Genomic DNA, 14,552 nt, shown 5'->3' with positions numbered 1-14,552 from the left:
TTCTCTCTCTCTGTCTGCCATATCCCTCTCTTCCTCCCCAGCCTCTCCTTCCGTATCTCCCCTTTCTCTCTCTCTGTCTGCCATATCCCTCTCTTCCTCCCCAGCCTCTCCTTCCATATCTCCCCCTTTCTCTCTCTGTCTGCCATATCCCTCTCTTCCTCCCCAACCTCTCCTTCCATATCTCCCCTTTCTCTCTCTGTCTGCCATATCCCTCTCTTCCTCCCCAACCTCTCCTTCTGTATCTCCCCCTTTCTCTCTCTCTGTCTGCCATATCCCTCTCTTCCTCCCCAGCCTCTCCTTCTGTATCTCCCCCTTTCTCTCTCTCTGTCTGCCATATCCCTCTCTTCCTCCCCAGCCTCCCTTCTGCCTCTCCTTCCGTATCTCCCCCTTTCTCTCTCTCTCTGCCATATCCCTCTCTTCCTCCCCAGCCTCTCCTTCCATATCTCCCCTTTCTCTCTCTGTCTGCCATATCCCTCTTTCCTCCCCAACCTCTCCTTCTGTATCTCCCCCTTTCTCTCTCTCTGTCTGCCATATCCCTCTCTTCCTCCCCAGCCTCTCCTTCTGTATCTCCCCTCTTTCTCTCTCTCTGTCTGCCATATCCTCTCTTTCCTCCCCAGCCTCTCCTTCCGTATCTCCCCTCTTTCTCTCTCTCTGTCTGCCATATCCCTCTCTTCCTCCCCAACCTCCTCCTTCCGTATCTCCCCCTTTCTCTCTCTGTCTGCCATATCCCTCTCTTCCTCCCCAGCCTCTCCTTCTGTATCTCCCTCTTTCTCTCTCTCTGTCTGCCATATCCCTCTCTTCCTCCCCAGCCTCTCCTTCTGTATCTCCCCCTTTCTCTCTCTCTGTCTGCCATTCCCTCTCTTCCTCCCAACCTCTCCTTCCGTATCTCCCCCTTTCTCTCTCTCTGTCTGCCATATCCCTCTCTTCCTCCCCAGCCTCTCCTTCCCATATCTCCCCTTTCTCTCTCTCTGTCTGCCATATCCCTCTCTTCCTCCCCAGCCTCTCCTTCTGTATCTCCCCTTTCTCTCTCTCTGTCTGCCATATCCCTCTCTTCCTCCCCAGCCTCTCCTTCCTCCCTCTCTTCCTCCCCAACCTCTCTTCTTATCTCCCCTCTTTCTCTCTCTGTCTGCCATATCCCTCTCTTCCTCCCCAACCTCTCCTTCCGTATCTCCCCCTTCTCTCTCTCTGTCTGCCATATCCCTCTCTTCCTCCCCAGCCTCTCCTTCTGCCCCCTTCTCTCTCTTCTGCCATATCCCTCTCTTCCCCCCAACCTCTCCTTCTGTATCTTTCTCTCTCTCTGTCTGCCATATCCCTCTCTTCCTCCCCAGCCTCTCCTTCTGTATCTCCCTCTTTCTCTCTCTCTGTCTGCCATATCCCTCTCTTCCTCCCCAGCCTCTCCTTCCGTATCTCCCCTTTCTCTCTCTCTGTCTGCCATATCCCTCTCTTCCTCCCCAGCCTCTCCTTCTGTATCTCCCCCTTTCTCTCTCTCTGTCTGCCATATCCCTCTCACCTCCCCAGCCTCTCCTTCCAATCTCCCTTTTTTCTCTCTGTCTGCCATATCCCTCTCTTCCTCCCCAGCCTCTCCTTCTGTATCTCCCCTTTCTCTCTCTCTGTCTGCCATATCCCTCTCTTCCTCCCCAACCTCTCCTTCCGTATCTCCCCCTTTTTCTCTCTGCATATGTCTCTTCTCTTGTATCCCTCCCTCTCTTCCCCCTCAACCTCTCCTTCTGTATCTCCCCTTTCTCTCTCTCTGTCTGCCATATCCCTCTCTTCCTCCCCAACCTCTCCTTCTGTATCTCCCCTTTCTCTCTCTCTGTCTGCCATATCCCTCTTTCCTCCCCACCTCTCCTTCTGTATCTCCCCTTTCTCTCTCTCTGTCTGCCATATCCCTCTCTTCCTCCCCAGCCTCTCCTTCCGTATCTCCCCTTTCTCTCTCTCTGTCTGCCATATCCCTCTCTTTCCTCCCCAGCCTCTCCTTCTGTATCTCCCCCTTTCTCTCTCTCTGTCTGCCATATCCCTCTCTTCCTCCCCAACCTCTCCTTCTGTATCTCCCCTTTCTCTCTCTCTGTCTGCCATATCCCTCTCTTTCCTCCCCAGCCTCTCCTTCTGTATCTCCCCTCTCTCTGTCTCCATATCCCTCTCTTCCTCCCCAGCCTCTCCTTCCGTATCTCCCCTCTTTCTCTCTCTCTGTCTGCCATATCCCTCTCTTCCTCCCCAACCTCTCCTTCCGTATCTCCCCCTTTCTCTCTCTCTGTCTGCCATATCCCTCTCTTCCTCCCCAACCTCTCCTTCTGTATCTCCCCTTTCTCTCTCTCTGTCTGCCATATCCCTCTCTTCCTCCCCAGCCTCTCCTTCTGTATCTCCCCTTTTCTCTCTCTCTGTCTGCCATATCCCTCTCTTCCTCCCCAGCCTCTCTTCTGTATCTCCCCCTTTCTCTCTCTCTGTCTGCCATATCCCTCTCTTCCTCCCCCAACCTCTCCTTCCGTATCTCCCCTTTCTCTCTCTGTCTGCCATATCCCTCTCTTCCTCCCCAACCTCTCCTTCTGTATCTCCCTTTCTCTCTCTCTGTCTGCCATATCCCTCTCTTCCTCCCCAGCCTCTCCTTCTGTATCTCCCCCTTTCTCTCTGTCTGCCATATCCCTCTCTTCCTCTCCCCAACTCTCCTTCTGTATCTCCCCTTTTTCTCTCTCTGTCTACATATCCCTCTCTTCCTCCCCAACCTCTCCTTCCGTATCTCCCCCTTTTCTCTCTCTGTCTGCCATATCCCTCTCTTCCTCCCCAACCTCTCCTTCTGTATCTCCCCCTTTCTCTCTCTGTCTGCCATATCCCTCTCTTCCTCCCCAGCCTCTATCCTTCTGTATCTCCCTCCTTTCTCTCTCTCTGTCTGCCATATCCCTCTTTCCTCCCCACCTCTCTTCCGTATCTCCCTCTCTCTCTTGTCTGCCATATCCCTCTCTTCCTCCCCAACCTCTCCTTCCGTATCTCCCCTTTCTCTCTCTGTCTGCCATATCCCTCTCTTCCTCCCCAACCTCTCCTTCCGTATCTCCCCCTTTCTCTCTCTCTGTCTGCATATCCTCTCTTCCTCCCCAACCTCTCCTTCCGTATCTCCCCTTTCTCTCTCTCTGTCTGCCATATCCCTCTCTTCCTCCCCAACCTCTCCTTCTGTATCTCCCCCTTTCTCTCTCTCTGTCTGCCATATCCCTCTTTCCTCCCCAACCTCTCCTTCTGTATCTCCCCTTTCTCTCTCTGTCTGCCATATCCCTCTCTTCCTCCCCAACCTCTCCTTCCCAATCTCCCCTATATCTCCCCCTTTCTCTTGTCCTTCCCTCTCTTCCTCCCCTAACCTCTCCTTTGTATCTCCCCCTTTCTCTCTCTCTGTCTGCCATATCCCTCTCTTCCTCCCCAACCTCTCCTTCTGTATCTCCCCTTTCTCTCTCTCTGTCTGCATATCCCTCTTCCCCTCTCCTTCTGTATCTCCCTCTTTCTCTCTCTGCCATATCCCTCTCTTCCTCCCCAGCCTCTCCTTCTGTATCTCCCCTCTTTCTCTCTGCTGTCTGCCATATCCCTCTCTTCCTCCACAACCTCTCATTCTGTATCTCCCCTTTCTCTCTCCTGTCTGACATATCCCTCCCCCCCCCCAACCTTCCTTCCGTATCTCCCCTTTCTCTTTGTCTGCCATATCCCTCTCTTCCTCCCCAACCTCTCATTCTGTATCTCCCCTTTCTCTCTCTGTCTGCCATATCCCTTCTTCTCCCCAACCTCTCCTTCTGTATCTCCCCTTTCTCTCTCTCTGTCTGCCATATCCCTCTCTTTCTCCCCCAACTATGCTTCTGTATCTCCCCCTTTCTCTCTCTCTGTCTACCATATCCCTCTGTTCCTCCCCCAACCTCTCCTTCCGTATCTCCCCTTTCTCTCTCTCTGTCTACCATATCCCTCTCTTCCTCCCCAACCTCTCCTTCGTTATCTCCCCCTTTCTCTTTGTCTCCCATATCCCTCTCTTCCTCCCCAGCCTGTCCTTCGTTATATCCCCCTTTCTCTTTGTCTGTCATATCCCTCTCTTCCTCCCCAGCCTCTCCTTCCGTATCTCCCCCTTTCTCTCTCTCTGTCTGCCATATCCCTCTCTTCCTCCCCAACCTCTCATTATGTATCCCCCTTTCTCTTTGTCTGCCATATCCTCTGTTCCTCCCCCAACCTCTCCTTCCCCCTTTCTCTCTTCTCTCCCTCTCTTTCTCCCCAACCTCTCCTTCCGTTATCTCCCCCTCTCTGTCTGCCATATCCCTCCTTCCTCCCCAGCCTCTCCTTCTGTATCTCCCTCTTTGTCTCTCTCTCTCTCCCCAGCCTCTCCTTCTGTATCTCCCCTTTTCTCTCTCTCTGTCTGCCATATCCCTCTCTTCCTCCCCCCTCTCATTATGTATCTCCCCCTTTCTCTTTGTCTTCCCTCTCTTCTCCCCCAACCTCTCCTTCTGTATCTCCCCTTCTCTCTCTCTGTCTGACATATCCCTCTCTTCCTCCCCAACCTCTCCTTCTGTATCTCCCCCTTTCTCTCTCTCTGTCTGCCATATCCCTCTCCCCAGCCTCTCTTCCTCCCTGCCATATCCTCTCCCTCCCCAACCTTCCTTCTGTATCTCCCCTTTCTCTCTTCTTTCTGCCATATCCCTCTTCTTCCTCCCCAGCCTCTCTCTGTCTGCCATATCCCTCTCTTTCTCCCCCAACTATGCTTCTGTATCTCTTTCTCTCTGTCTGCCATATCCCTCTCTTCCTCCCCAACCTCTCATTCTGTATCTCTCCCTTTCTCTCTCTCTTCTGTCATATTTCTCTCTTGTTCCCCCAACCTCTCCTTCCGTATCTCCCACTTTCTCTCTCTCTGTCTGCCATATCCCTCTCTTCCCCAACCTCTCCTTCCGTTTCTCTCTGCCATATCCCCTCTTTCTCTCTCCTGTCTGCCATATCCCTCTCTTCCTCCCCAACCTCTCCTTCTGTATCTCCCTCTTTCTCTCTCTCTGTCTGCCATATCCCTCTCTTCCTCCCCACCTCTGCTTCTGTATCTCCCCCTTTCTCTTTGTCTGCCATATCCCTCTCTTCCCCCCAACCTCTCATTCTGTATCTCCCCCTTTCTCTCTCTCTGTCTGACATATCCCTCTCTTCCTCCCCAACCTCTCCTTCTGTATCTCCCCTTTCTCTCTCTGTCTGCCATATCCCTCTCTTCCTCCCCAGCCTCCCTTCTTCCCTCTTTCTCTCTCTGTCTGTCATATCCCTCTTCCTCCCCAGCCTCTCCTTCCGTATCTCCCCTTTCTCTTTGTCTCTCTCTCTCTTCCTCCCCAACCTCTATTCATATCCCTCTCTTCCTCTGAACCTCTCCTTCCCCATCTCCCTTTCTCTTTGTCTGCCATATCCCTCTTCCTCCCCAACCTTCCTCCCCCAGCTTTCTCTCTCTCTCTGTCTATATCCCTCCCTCCCCTTAACCTCTCTTTGTCTGTCTGTCATATCCCTCTCTTCCTCCCCAGCCTCTCCTTCCGTATCTCCCCTTTCTCTCTTCTGTCTGTCATATCCCTCTCTTCCTCCCCAACCTCTCCTTATGTATCTCCCCTTTCTCTCTGTCTGCCATATCCCTCTTCCCCCAACCTCTCATTTTGTATCTCCCCTTTCTCTCTCTCTGTCTGCCAAATCCTCTTCCTCCCCAACCTCTCATTTTATATCTCCCCCTTTCTCTCTCTCTGTCTGCCATATCCTCTCTTCCTCCCCAACCTCTCCTACTGTATCTCCTTTTCTCTCTCTCTCTGCCTGCCATATCCCTCTCTTTCCTCCCCAGCCTCTCCTTCCATATCTCCCCTTTCTCTCTCTCTGTCTGCCATATCCCTCTCTTCTCCCCCCCAATCCTCTCTTTCTTCCGTCTGCCATATCCCTCCCCAGCCTCTCCTTCTATCTCCCTCTCTCTCTCTGCCATATCCCTCTCTTCCTCCCCAACCTCCTTCCGTATCTCCCCTTTCTCTCTTGTCTGCCATATCCCTCTCTTCTTCCCCAACCTCTCCTTCCGTATCTCCCCCTTTCTCTTTGTCTGCCATATCCCTCTCTTTCCTCCCCAACCTCTCTTCTGTATCTCCCCTTTCTCTCTCTGTCTGACATATCCCTCTCTTCTTCCCCCAACCTCTCCTTCTGTATCTCCCTTTTCTCTTCTGTCTGCCATATCCCTCTCTTCCTCCCCAACTCTGCCTTCCGTATCTCCCCCTTTCTCTCTCTCTGTCTGCCATATCCCTCTCTTCCTCCCCAACCTCTCCTTCTGTATCTCCCTTTTCTTCTCTCTCTGTCTGCCATATCCCTCTCTTCCTCCCCAACCTCTCCTTCTGTATCTCCCCCTTTCTTTCTCCTCTCCTCCCCAGCCTCTCATCTGTCCCCTTTCTCTTTGTCTGTCATATCCCTCTTTCCTCCCCAACCTCTCCTTCCGTATCTCCCCTTCTGTATCCCTCCCTCCCCAACCTCTCATTATGTATCTCCCCTTTCTCTTTGTCTGCCATATCCCTCTCTTCCTCCCCCAACCTCTCCTTCCGTATCTCCCCTTTCTCTCTCTCTGTCTGCCATATCCCTCTCTTCCTCCCCAACCTCTCCTTCCGTATCTCCCCCTTTCTCTTTGTCTGCCATATCCCTCTCTTCCTCCCCAGCCTCTCCTTCTATCTGTCTGCCATATCCCTCTCTTCCTCCCCAACCTCTCCTTCTCTCCCCTTCCTCCCTGCCAACCTCTTCCCCAACCTCTCCTTCCGTATCTCCCTTTCTCTCTCTCTGTCTGTATCCCTGCTTCCTCCCAACCTCTCTCTTCCTCCCCAACCTCTCATCCCCTTTATATCTCCCCTTTCTCTCTCTGTCTGCCATATCCCTCTTCCTCCCTCCTCCTTCCAACTCCCTCTTTCTCTCTTCTGCCATATCCCTCCCCCCCAGCCTCTCTCCTTATCTCCCCCTTTCTCTTTGTCTGCCATATCCCTCTCTTCCTCCCCAACCTCTCATTCTGTATCCCCCTTTCTCTCTTCTGTCTGATCATATCCCTCTTCCTCCCCCAACCTCTCCTACTGTATCTCCCCTTCTCTCTCTCTGTCTGCCATCCTGTGTCCTCCCCCAACCTCTCCTTCAGATACTTTCTGTCTCTCTCTGTCTGTTCTTCCTCCCCAGCCTCTCCTACTGCTGTCTATATCCCTGTCTTCCTCCCCAGTCTTCCTGTGGTCTATATCCCTGGAGAACCTCTCATTCTGTATCTCTTCTCTGTGGTCTATATCCCTGTCTTCCTCCCCAGACCTATGGTGTCTCGTCTTTCCTGTCTCTGTCTATATCCCTCTCTTCCTCCCCCAACCTCTCCTTCCGTATCTCCCCTTTCTCTCTTTGTCTGCCTATCCTGTCTCCCCAACCTCTCCTTCTGTCTCCCCCTCTGTCTGCCTATACCTCTCTTCCTCCCAGCCTCTCCTTCCATATCTCCCCCTTTCTCTCTGGTGTCCCTCTTTCCTTCCTGTGGTCATTCTGTATTTCCCCTTTCTCTGGTCTCTCTGTCTGATATATCCCTCTCTTCTTCCTTCCTTCTGTATCTCCCCTTTCTCTCTCTCTCTGTCTATACCCTGTTCCTCCCCATATGGTGTATCTCCCTCTTTCTTCTCTGTGGTCTATACCCTGTAGATATGCTGTCTCGTCTTCTCTGTGGTCTATACTGTAGATATGGTGTCTCGTCTTCTATCTGGTCTATACTGTAGATATGCTGTCTCCCCTCTCCTGTGGTCTATACTGTAGATATGGTGTCTCTCCCCCTTTCTTCCTGTGGTCTATACTCTTCCTCCCCAACCTCTCATTTTATATGGTGTCTCTCTCTGTCTATCCCTGTGGTCTCCCCCATACTTCTGTATCTCCCCCTCTCTCAGAAGTATGGTGTCTGTCTGATCTTCCTCTGGTCTATACTGTCAGTTATCCTACTGCTCTAGATGGTGTCTCGTCTTCCTGTGGTCTATACTGGAGATATGGTGTCTCGTCTTCTTGTGGTCTATACTGTAGATATGGTGTCTCGTCTTCCTGTGGTCTATACTGTAGATATGGTGTCTCGTCTTCCTGTGGTCTATACTGTAGATATGGTGTCTCGTCTTCTTGTGGTCTATACTGTAGATATGGTGTCTCGTCTTCCTGTGGTCTATACTGTAGATATGGTGTCTCGTCTTCCTGTGGTCTATACTGTAGATATGGTGTCTCTTCTTCTTGTGGTCTATACTGTAGATATGGTGTCTCGTCTTCCTGTGGTCTATACTGTAGATATGGTGTCTCGTCTTCCTGTGGTCTATACTGTAGATATGGTGTCTCGTCTTCCTGTGGTCTATACTGTAGATATGGTGTCTCTTCTTCCTGTGGTCTATACTGTAGATATGGTGTCTCGTCTTATTGTGGTCTATACTGTAGATATGGTGTCTCATCTTCTTGTGGTCTATACTGTAGATATGGTGTCTCGTCTTCCTGTGGTCTATACTGTAGATATGGTGTCTCGTCTTCTTGTGGTCTATACTGTAGATATGGTGTCTCATCTTCTTGTGGTCTATACTGTAGATATGGTGTCTCGTCTTCCTGTGGTCTATACTGTAGATATGGTGTCTCGTCTTCCTGTGGTCTATACTGTAGATATGGTGTCTCTTCTTCTTGTGGTCTATACTGTAGAAATGGTGTCTCGTCTTCCTGTGGTCTATACTGTAGATATGGTGTCTCGTCTTCCTGTGGTCTATACTGTAGATATGGTGTCTCTTCTTCCTGTGGTCTATACTGTAGATATGGTGTCTCTTCGTCCTGTGGTCTATACTGTAGATATGGTGTCTCATCTTCCTGTGGTCTATACTGTAGATATGGTGTCTCTTCTTCCTGTGGTCTATACTGTAGATATGGTGTCTCGTCTTCCTGTGGTCTATACTGTAGATATGGTGTCTCTTCTTCCTGTGGTCTATACTGTAGATATGGTGTCTCGTCTTCCTGTGGTTTATACTGTAGATGTGGTGTCTCTTCTTCTTGTGGTCTATACTGTAGATATGGTGTCTCGTCTTCCTGTGGTCTATACTGTATATATATTACAGGAATGTGAACCTGAGGGGGATCAATAAGGCCAACTGTTATCAATATCACACCTGCGGAACGTTAACCTCTTAAGAATCTGACCGTTTTTTTACTTTTCCGCCTAAATGACATACTCAAATCTAACTGCTCGAAGCTCAGGACCTGAAGCAGGGATTTGCATATTCGTGATACCATTTGAAAGGAAACACTTGAAGTTTGTGGAAATGTTAAATGGATGTAGGAGAATATAGCACATTAGATCAGGTGAAAGATAATACAAAGAAAAAAGACATGCCTTTTTCCCCTTTTTCATCTTTGAAATGCAAGAGAAAGGCCACACTGTATTATTCCAGCTTAGGCGCAATTTAGATTTTGGCCTCTAGATGGCAGCATTGTATGTTCAACGTTTTAGACAGATCCAATGAACCATTGCATTTATGTTCAAAATGATGTATCAAGTCTGCCCAAATGTGCCTAATTTGTTTATTATAGTGTTTTCTGAATGCTTAAACACTAACAGTGATTCTTGAAGCACTATCTCTGAAACCATTAACACTTGTAGCCAATGCATTTATAATCACTCTGTTTCGTCTACTGAAACAGAGTGAGTCTCTCTGCACTGTCTCGTCTACTGAAACGCAATAGCATTAGGATGAAGCAACTGTACAGAGTCCCTTTCGAAAACAAACTCAGACCATGTAAAACAAGTGAGATATGAATATGTGCAGGTAAGCTATTCTATCCTGTCATTGGTACTGGATCTGGAAGTGTATGGTGCAACATGATATTGACTGATCACTGTATTTTCCTACTGTGCTACATTATTTGGTCTTGTCTCTTTCAGTGTTACGGATACAGTTATCCTGTGTCTGTGTGTATCCTGTGTGTGTGTTTCTTTCTCTCCTTCTCCCCTCACAGGTGAAAATCATCACTCCCCAATCAATCATCAATCAGAAGACACACCTCCTCCTATTTCCTGACCTATCACAGTTCCTTCCCATGGTTTAAAAACCCCATCATTTGTTTGTTCTAGAGCTCAGCTCAGCTCAATCTCTCTGTAATGCCATGTCTGTAGGTCTCTGTGTTTCACTCTCGCTTTGTGTCTTAACCTCTCTTTTGTTTAAAGCACTTCATAGCACTTTGTCATCACCTGTGAGTATTGTTTTTGGTTATGGTGTTTGTTTGTTGCTGATGGGAAAAGGGGGAAACTAAGACAAGTCGCCCATGGGCATACACTACCCGTAGGTGAACTTTGTTAAATACACTAGTTAGAACTGGGCGGACCACCCACTGTATTTTTGGTTAGTTAGTTAGCTGTTGTTAAAGTAGGCTAGTCTAGCTTAGGGGTGTTTTTGAATACTTATTGTTTCTTTCCTTGGGTCCAGCTCAGCCCCTTTTCCTGCTCCCCCATTACCGTGTGTTTATAAATAAACCTAGAGTTTGACGGTAGATTTCTGTTGTCGTGGTTATTTCGTGCGCACTTTTACTTTGTCACAATAATAATTTGCATGAGTTATGTTACGGGTCTCATTACCATCCCCCTAGACCATCGGGCCAAAAGGGATTCGTAACACAGAGAGTCATGGAGCTAGAACAGATGCATCATAAGCTAATATATGTGGAACAGGCAGGTTTCAACCTTGCAAAAACAAGGGGCCACGGCAGAAATATCATCAGACACTTTGCCATCATCAATGTCCCGGGACAACGTGGTGGCAACACAACAATGTGTGAGGCTATTAGTCAAAACGGCGTCCTTCACCATCATGCAATCCTAGGCCCATACAACACTGCACACATGACCGCATTTCTGGACACCCTTCATAACAGACTAATCCCTAATGACCAGGGGCCAGAGCAGACCAGGTACATTATCATCTGGGACAATGTTAGTTTCCACCTGGCTGCTGTGGTCCGCGATTGGTTCACAGGTCACTTTTCATCGCATTGAATCTCACCCCATACTCTCCGTTCTTGAATCCTATTGAAGAAATCTTCTCTGCATGGCGTTGGAAGGTGTATGATCGCCAGCCCCAACATCGCATACCCCTTCTACAGGCAATGGAGGAGGCTTGTGGAGACATGGGTCAGGGGTCACGCCAGGCCTGGATACAGCCCTCCAGGCCATACCTTCCACGCTGCCTAACTCAAGACAACATGTGATGTGGGTGAAGTCTTATAGCCAAACCCACAAAGAAGGAGAGATGTAATCAAACATACATTTACATTACATTTAAGTCATTTAGCAGACGCTCTTATCCAGAGCGACTTACAAATTGGTGCATTCACCTTATGACATCCAGTGGAACAGCCACTTTACAATAGTGCATCTAAATATTTTAAGGGGGGGGGGGGTGAGAAGGATTACTTTATCCTATCCTAGGTATTCCTTAAAGAGGTGGGGTTTCAGTTGTCTCCGGAAGGTGGTGATTGACTCCGCTGTCCTGGCGTCGTGAGGGAGTTTGTTCCACCATTGGGGGCCAGAGCAGTGAACAGTTTTGACTGGGCTGAGCGGGAACTGTACTTCCTCAGTGGTAGGGAGGCGAGCAGGCCAGAGGTGGATGAACGCAGTGCCCTTGTTTGGGTGTAGGGCCTGATCAGAGCCTGGAGGTACTGAGGTGCCGTTCCCCTCACAGCTCCGTAGGCAAGCACCATGGTCTTGTAGTGGATGCGAGCTTCAACTGGAAGCCAGTGGAGAGAGCGGAGGAGCGGGGTGACGGAGAGAACTTGGGAAGGTTGAACACCAGACGGCTGCGGCGTTCTGGATGAGTTGAAGGGGTTTAATGGCACAGGCAGGGAGCCCAGCCAACAGCGAGTTGCAGTAATCCAGACGGGAGATGACAAGTGCCTGGATTAGGACCTGCGCCACTTCCTGTGTGAGGCAGGGTCGCACTCTGCGGATGTTGTAGAGCATGAACCTACAGGAACGGGCCACCGCCTTGATGTTAGTTGAGAACGACAGGGTGTTGTCCAGGATCACGCCAAGGTTCTTAGCGCTCTGGGAGGAGGACACAATGGAGTTGTCAACCGTGATGGCGAGATCATGGAACGGGCAGTCCTTCCCCGGGAGGAAGAGCAGCTCCGTCTTGCCGAGGTTCAGCTTGAGGTGGTGATCCGTCATCCACACTGATATGTCTGCCAGACATGCAGAGATGCGATTCGCCACCTGGTCATCAGAAGGGGAAAGGAGAAGATTAATTGTGTGTCATCTGCATAGCAATGATAGGAGAGACCATGTGAGTTTATGACAGAGCCAAGTGACTTGGTGTATAGCGAGAATAGGAGAGGGCCTAGAACAGAGCCCTGGGGACACCAGTGGTGAGAGCGTGTGGTGAGGAGACAGATTCTCGCCACGCCACCTGGTAGGAGCGACCTGTCAGGTAGGACGCAATCCAAGCGTGGGCCGCGCAGAGATGCCCAACTCGGAGAGGTTGGAGAGGAGGATCTGATGGTTCACAGTATCGAAGGCAGCCGATAGGTCTAGAAGGATGAGAGCAGAGGAGAGAGAGTTAGCTTTAGCAGTGCGGAGCGCCTCCGTGATACAGAGAAGAGCAGTCTCAGTTGAATGACTAGTCTTGAAACCTGACTGATTTGGATCAAGAAGGTCATTCTGAGAGAGATAGCGGGAGAGCTGGCCAAGGACGGCACGTTCAAGAGTTTTGGAGAGAAAAGAAAGAAGGGATACTGGTCTGTAGTTGTTGACATCGGAGGGATCGAGTGTAGGTTTTTTCAGAAGGGGTGCAACTCTCGCTCTCTTGAAGACGGAAGGGACGTAGCCAGCGGTCAGGGATGAGTTGATGAGCGAGGTGAGGTAAGGGAGAAGGTCTCCGGAAATGGTCTGGAGAAGAGAGGAGGGGATAGGGTCAAGCGGGCAGGTTGTTGGGCGGCCGGCCGTCACAAGACGCGAGATTTCATCTGGAGAGAGAGGGGAGAAAGCGGTCAGAGCACAGGGTAGGGCAGTGTGAGCAGAACCAGCGGTGTCGTTTGACTTAGCAAACGAGGATCGGATGTCGTCGACCTTCTTTTCAAAATGGTTGACGAAGTCATCTGCAGAGAGGAGGAGGGGGAGGGGGAGGAGGATTCAGGAGGGAGGAGAAGGTGGCAAAGAGCTTCCTAGGGTTAGAGGCAGATGCTTGGAATTTAGAGTGGTAGAAAGTGGCTTTAGCAGCAGAGACAGAGGAGGAAAATGTAGAGAGGAGGGAGTGAAAGGATGCCAGGTCCGCAGGGAGGCGAGTTTTCCTCCATTTCCGCTCGGCTGCCCGGAGCCCTGTTCTGTGAGCTCGCAATGAGTCGTCGAGCCACGGAGCGGGAGGGGAGGACCGAGCCGGCCTGGAGGATAGGGGACATAGAGAGTCAAAGGATGCAGAAAGGGAGGAGAGGAGGGTTGAGGAGGCAGAATCAGGAGATAGGTTGGAGAAGGATTGAGCAGAGGGAAGAGATGATAGGATGGAAGAGGAGAGAGTAGCGGGGGAGAGAGAGCGAAGGTTGGGACGGCGCGATACCATCCGAGTAGGGGCAGTGTGGGAAGTGTTGGATGAGAGCGAGAGGGAAAAGGATACAAGGTAGTGGTCGGAGACTTGGAGGGGAGTTGCAATGAGGTTAGTGGAAGAACAGCATCTAGTAAAGATGAGGTCGAGCGTATTGCCTGCCTTGTGAGTAGGGGGAAGGTGAGAGGGTGAGGTCAAAAGAGGAGAGAAGTGGAAAGAAGGAGGCAGAGAGGAATGAGTCAAAGGTAGACGTGGGAGGTTAAAGTCGCCCAGAACTGTGAGAGGTGAGCCGTCCTCAGGAAAGGAGCTTATCAAGGCATCAAGCTCATTGATGAACTCTCCGAGGAACCTGGAGGGCGATAAATGATAAGGATGTTAAGCTTGAAAGGGCTGGTAACTGTGACAGCATGGAATTCAAAGGAGGCGATAGACAGATGGGTAAGGGAGAAAGAGAGAATGACCACTTGGGAGAGATGAGGATCCCAGTGCCACCACCCCGCTGACCAGAAGCTCTCGGGGGTGTGCGAGAACACGTGGGCGGACGAAGAGAGAGCAGTAGGAGTAGCAGTGTTATCTGTGGTGATCCATGTTTCCGTCAGTGCCAAGAAGTCGAGGGACTGGAGGGAGGCATAGGCTGAGATGAACTCTGCCTTGTTGGCCACAGATCGGCAGTTCCAGAGGCTACCGGAGACCTGGAACTCCACGTGGGTCGTGCGCGCTGGGACCACCAGATTAGGTGGCCGCGGCCACGCGGTGTGGAGCGTTTGTATGGTCTGTGCAAAGAGGAGAGAACAGGGATAGACAGACACATAGTTGACAGGCTACAGAAGAGGCTACGCTAATGCAAGGAGATTGGAATGACAAGTGGACTACACGTCTCGAATGTTCAGAAAGGTAAGCTTACGTAGCAAGAATCTTATTGACTAAAATGATTAAAATATATATATATATGCCATTTAGCAGACGCTAAATGATACAGTACTGCTGAAGTAGGCTAGCTGGCAGTGG

At 50.4% G+C, this 14,552-nt stretch overlaps 1 protein-coding gene across 2 annotated transcripts in view; it reads right to left on the bottom strand.

The window, feature by feature from the left end:
- LOC118394846 (inward rectifier potassium channel 13-like) overlaps positions 1–13,701 on the bottom strand; it is a 383,815-nt gene extending 370,114 nt beyond the window's left edge. Inside the window, exon 1 of one of the 2 annotated variants that reach the window (XM_052510174.1) lies at positions 13,550–13,701. In XM_052510174.1, the coding sequence (XP_052366134.1) occupies positions 13,550–13,562 (13 nt within the window). In that variant the 5' untranslated portion in view covers positions 13,563–13,701. Of the gene's footprint in view, positions 1–12,644; positions 13,112–13,549 lie in introns of those variants that run through there. The other variant, XM_052510103.1, reaches the window with a different exon arrangement.
- Positions 13,702–14,552: the final 851 nt, after the last annotated feature.

Source organism: Oncorhynchus keta, chromosome 1 (genome assembly GCF_023373465.1).
Source record: "Oncorhynchus keta strain PuntledgeMale-10-30-2019 chromosome 1, Oket_V2, whole genome shotgun sequence".
NCBI classification, from domain to species: domain Eukaryota; kingdom Metazoa; phylum Chordata; class Actinopteri; order Salmoniformes; family Salmonidae; genus Oncorhynchus; species Oncorhynchus keta.
Note: the sequence above shows the minus strand (reverse complement) of the source record. Positions and strands in the feature narration are given on the sequence as shown.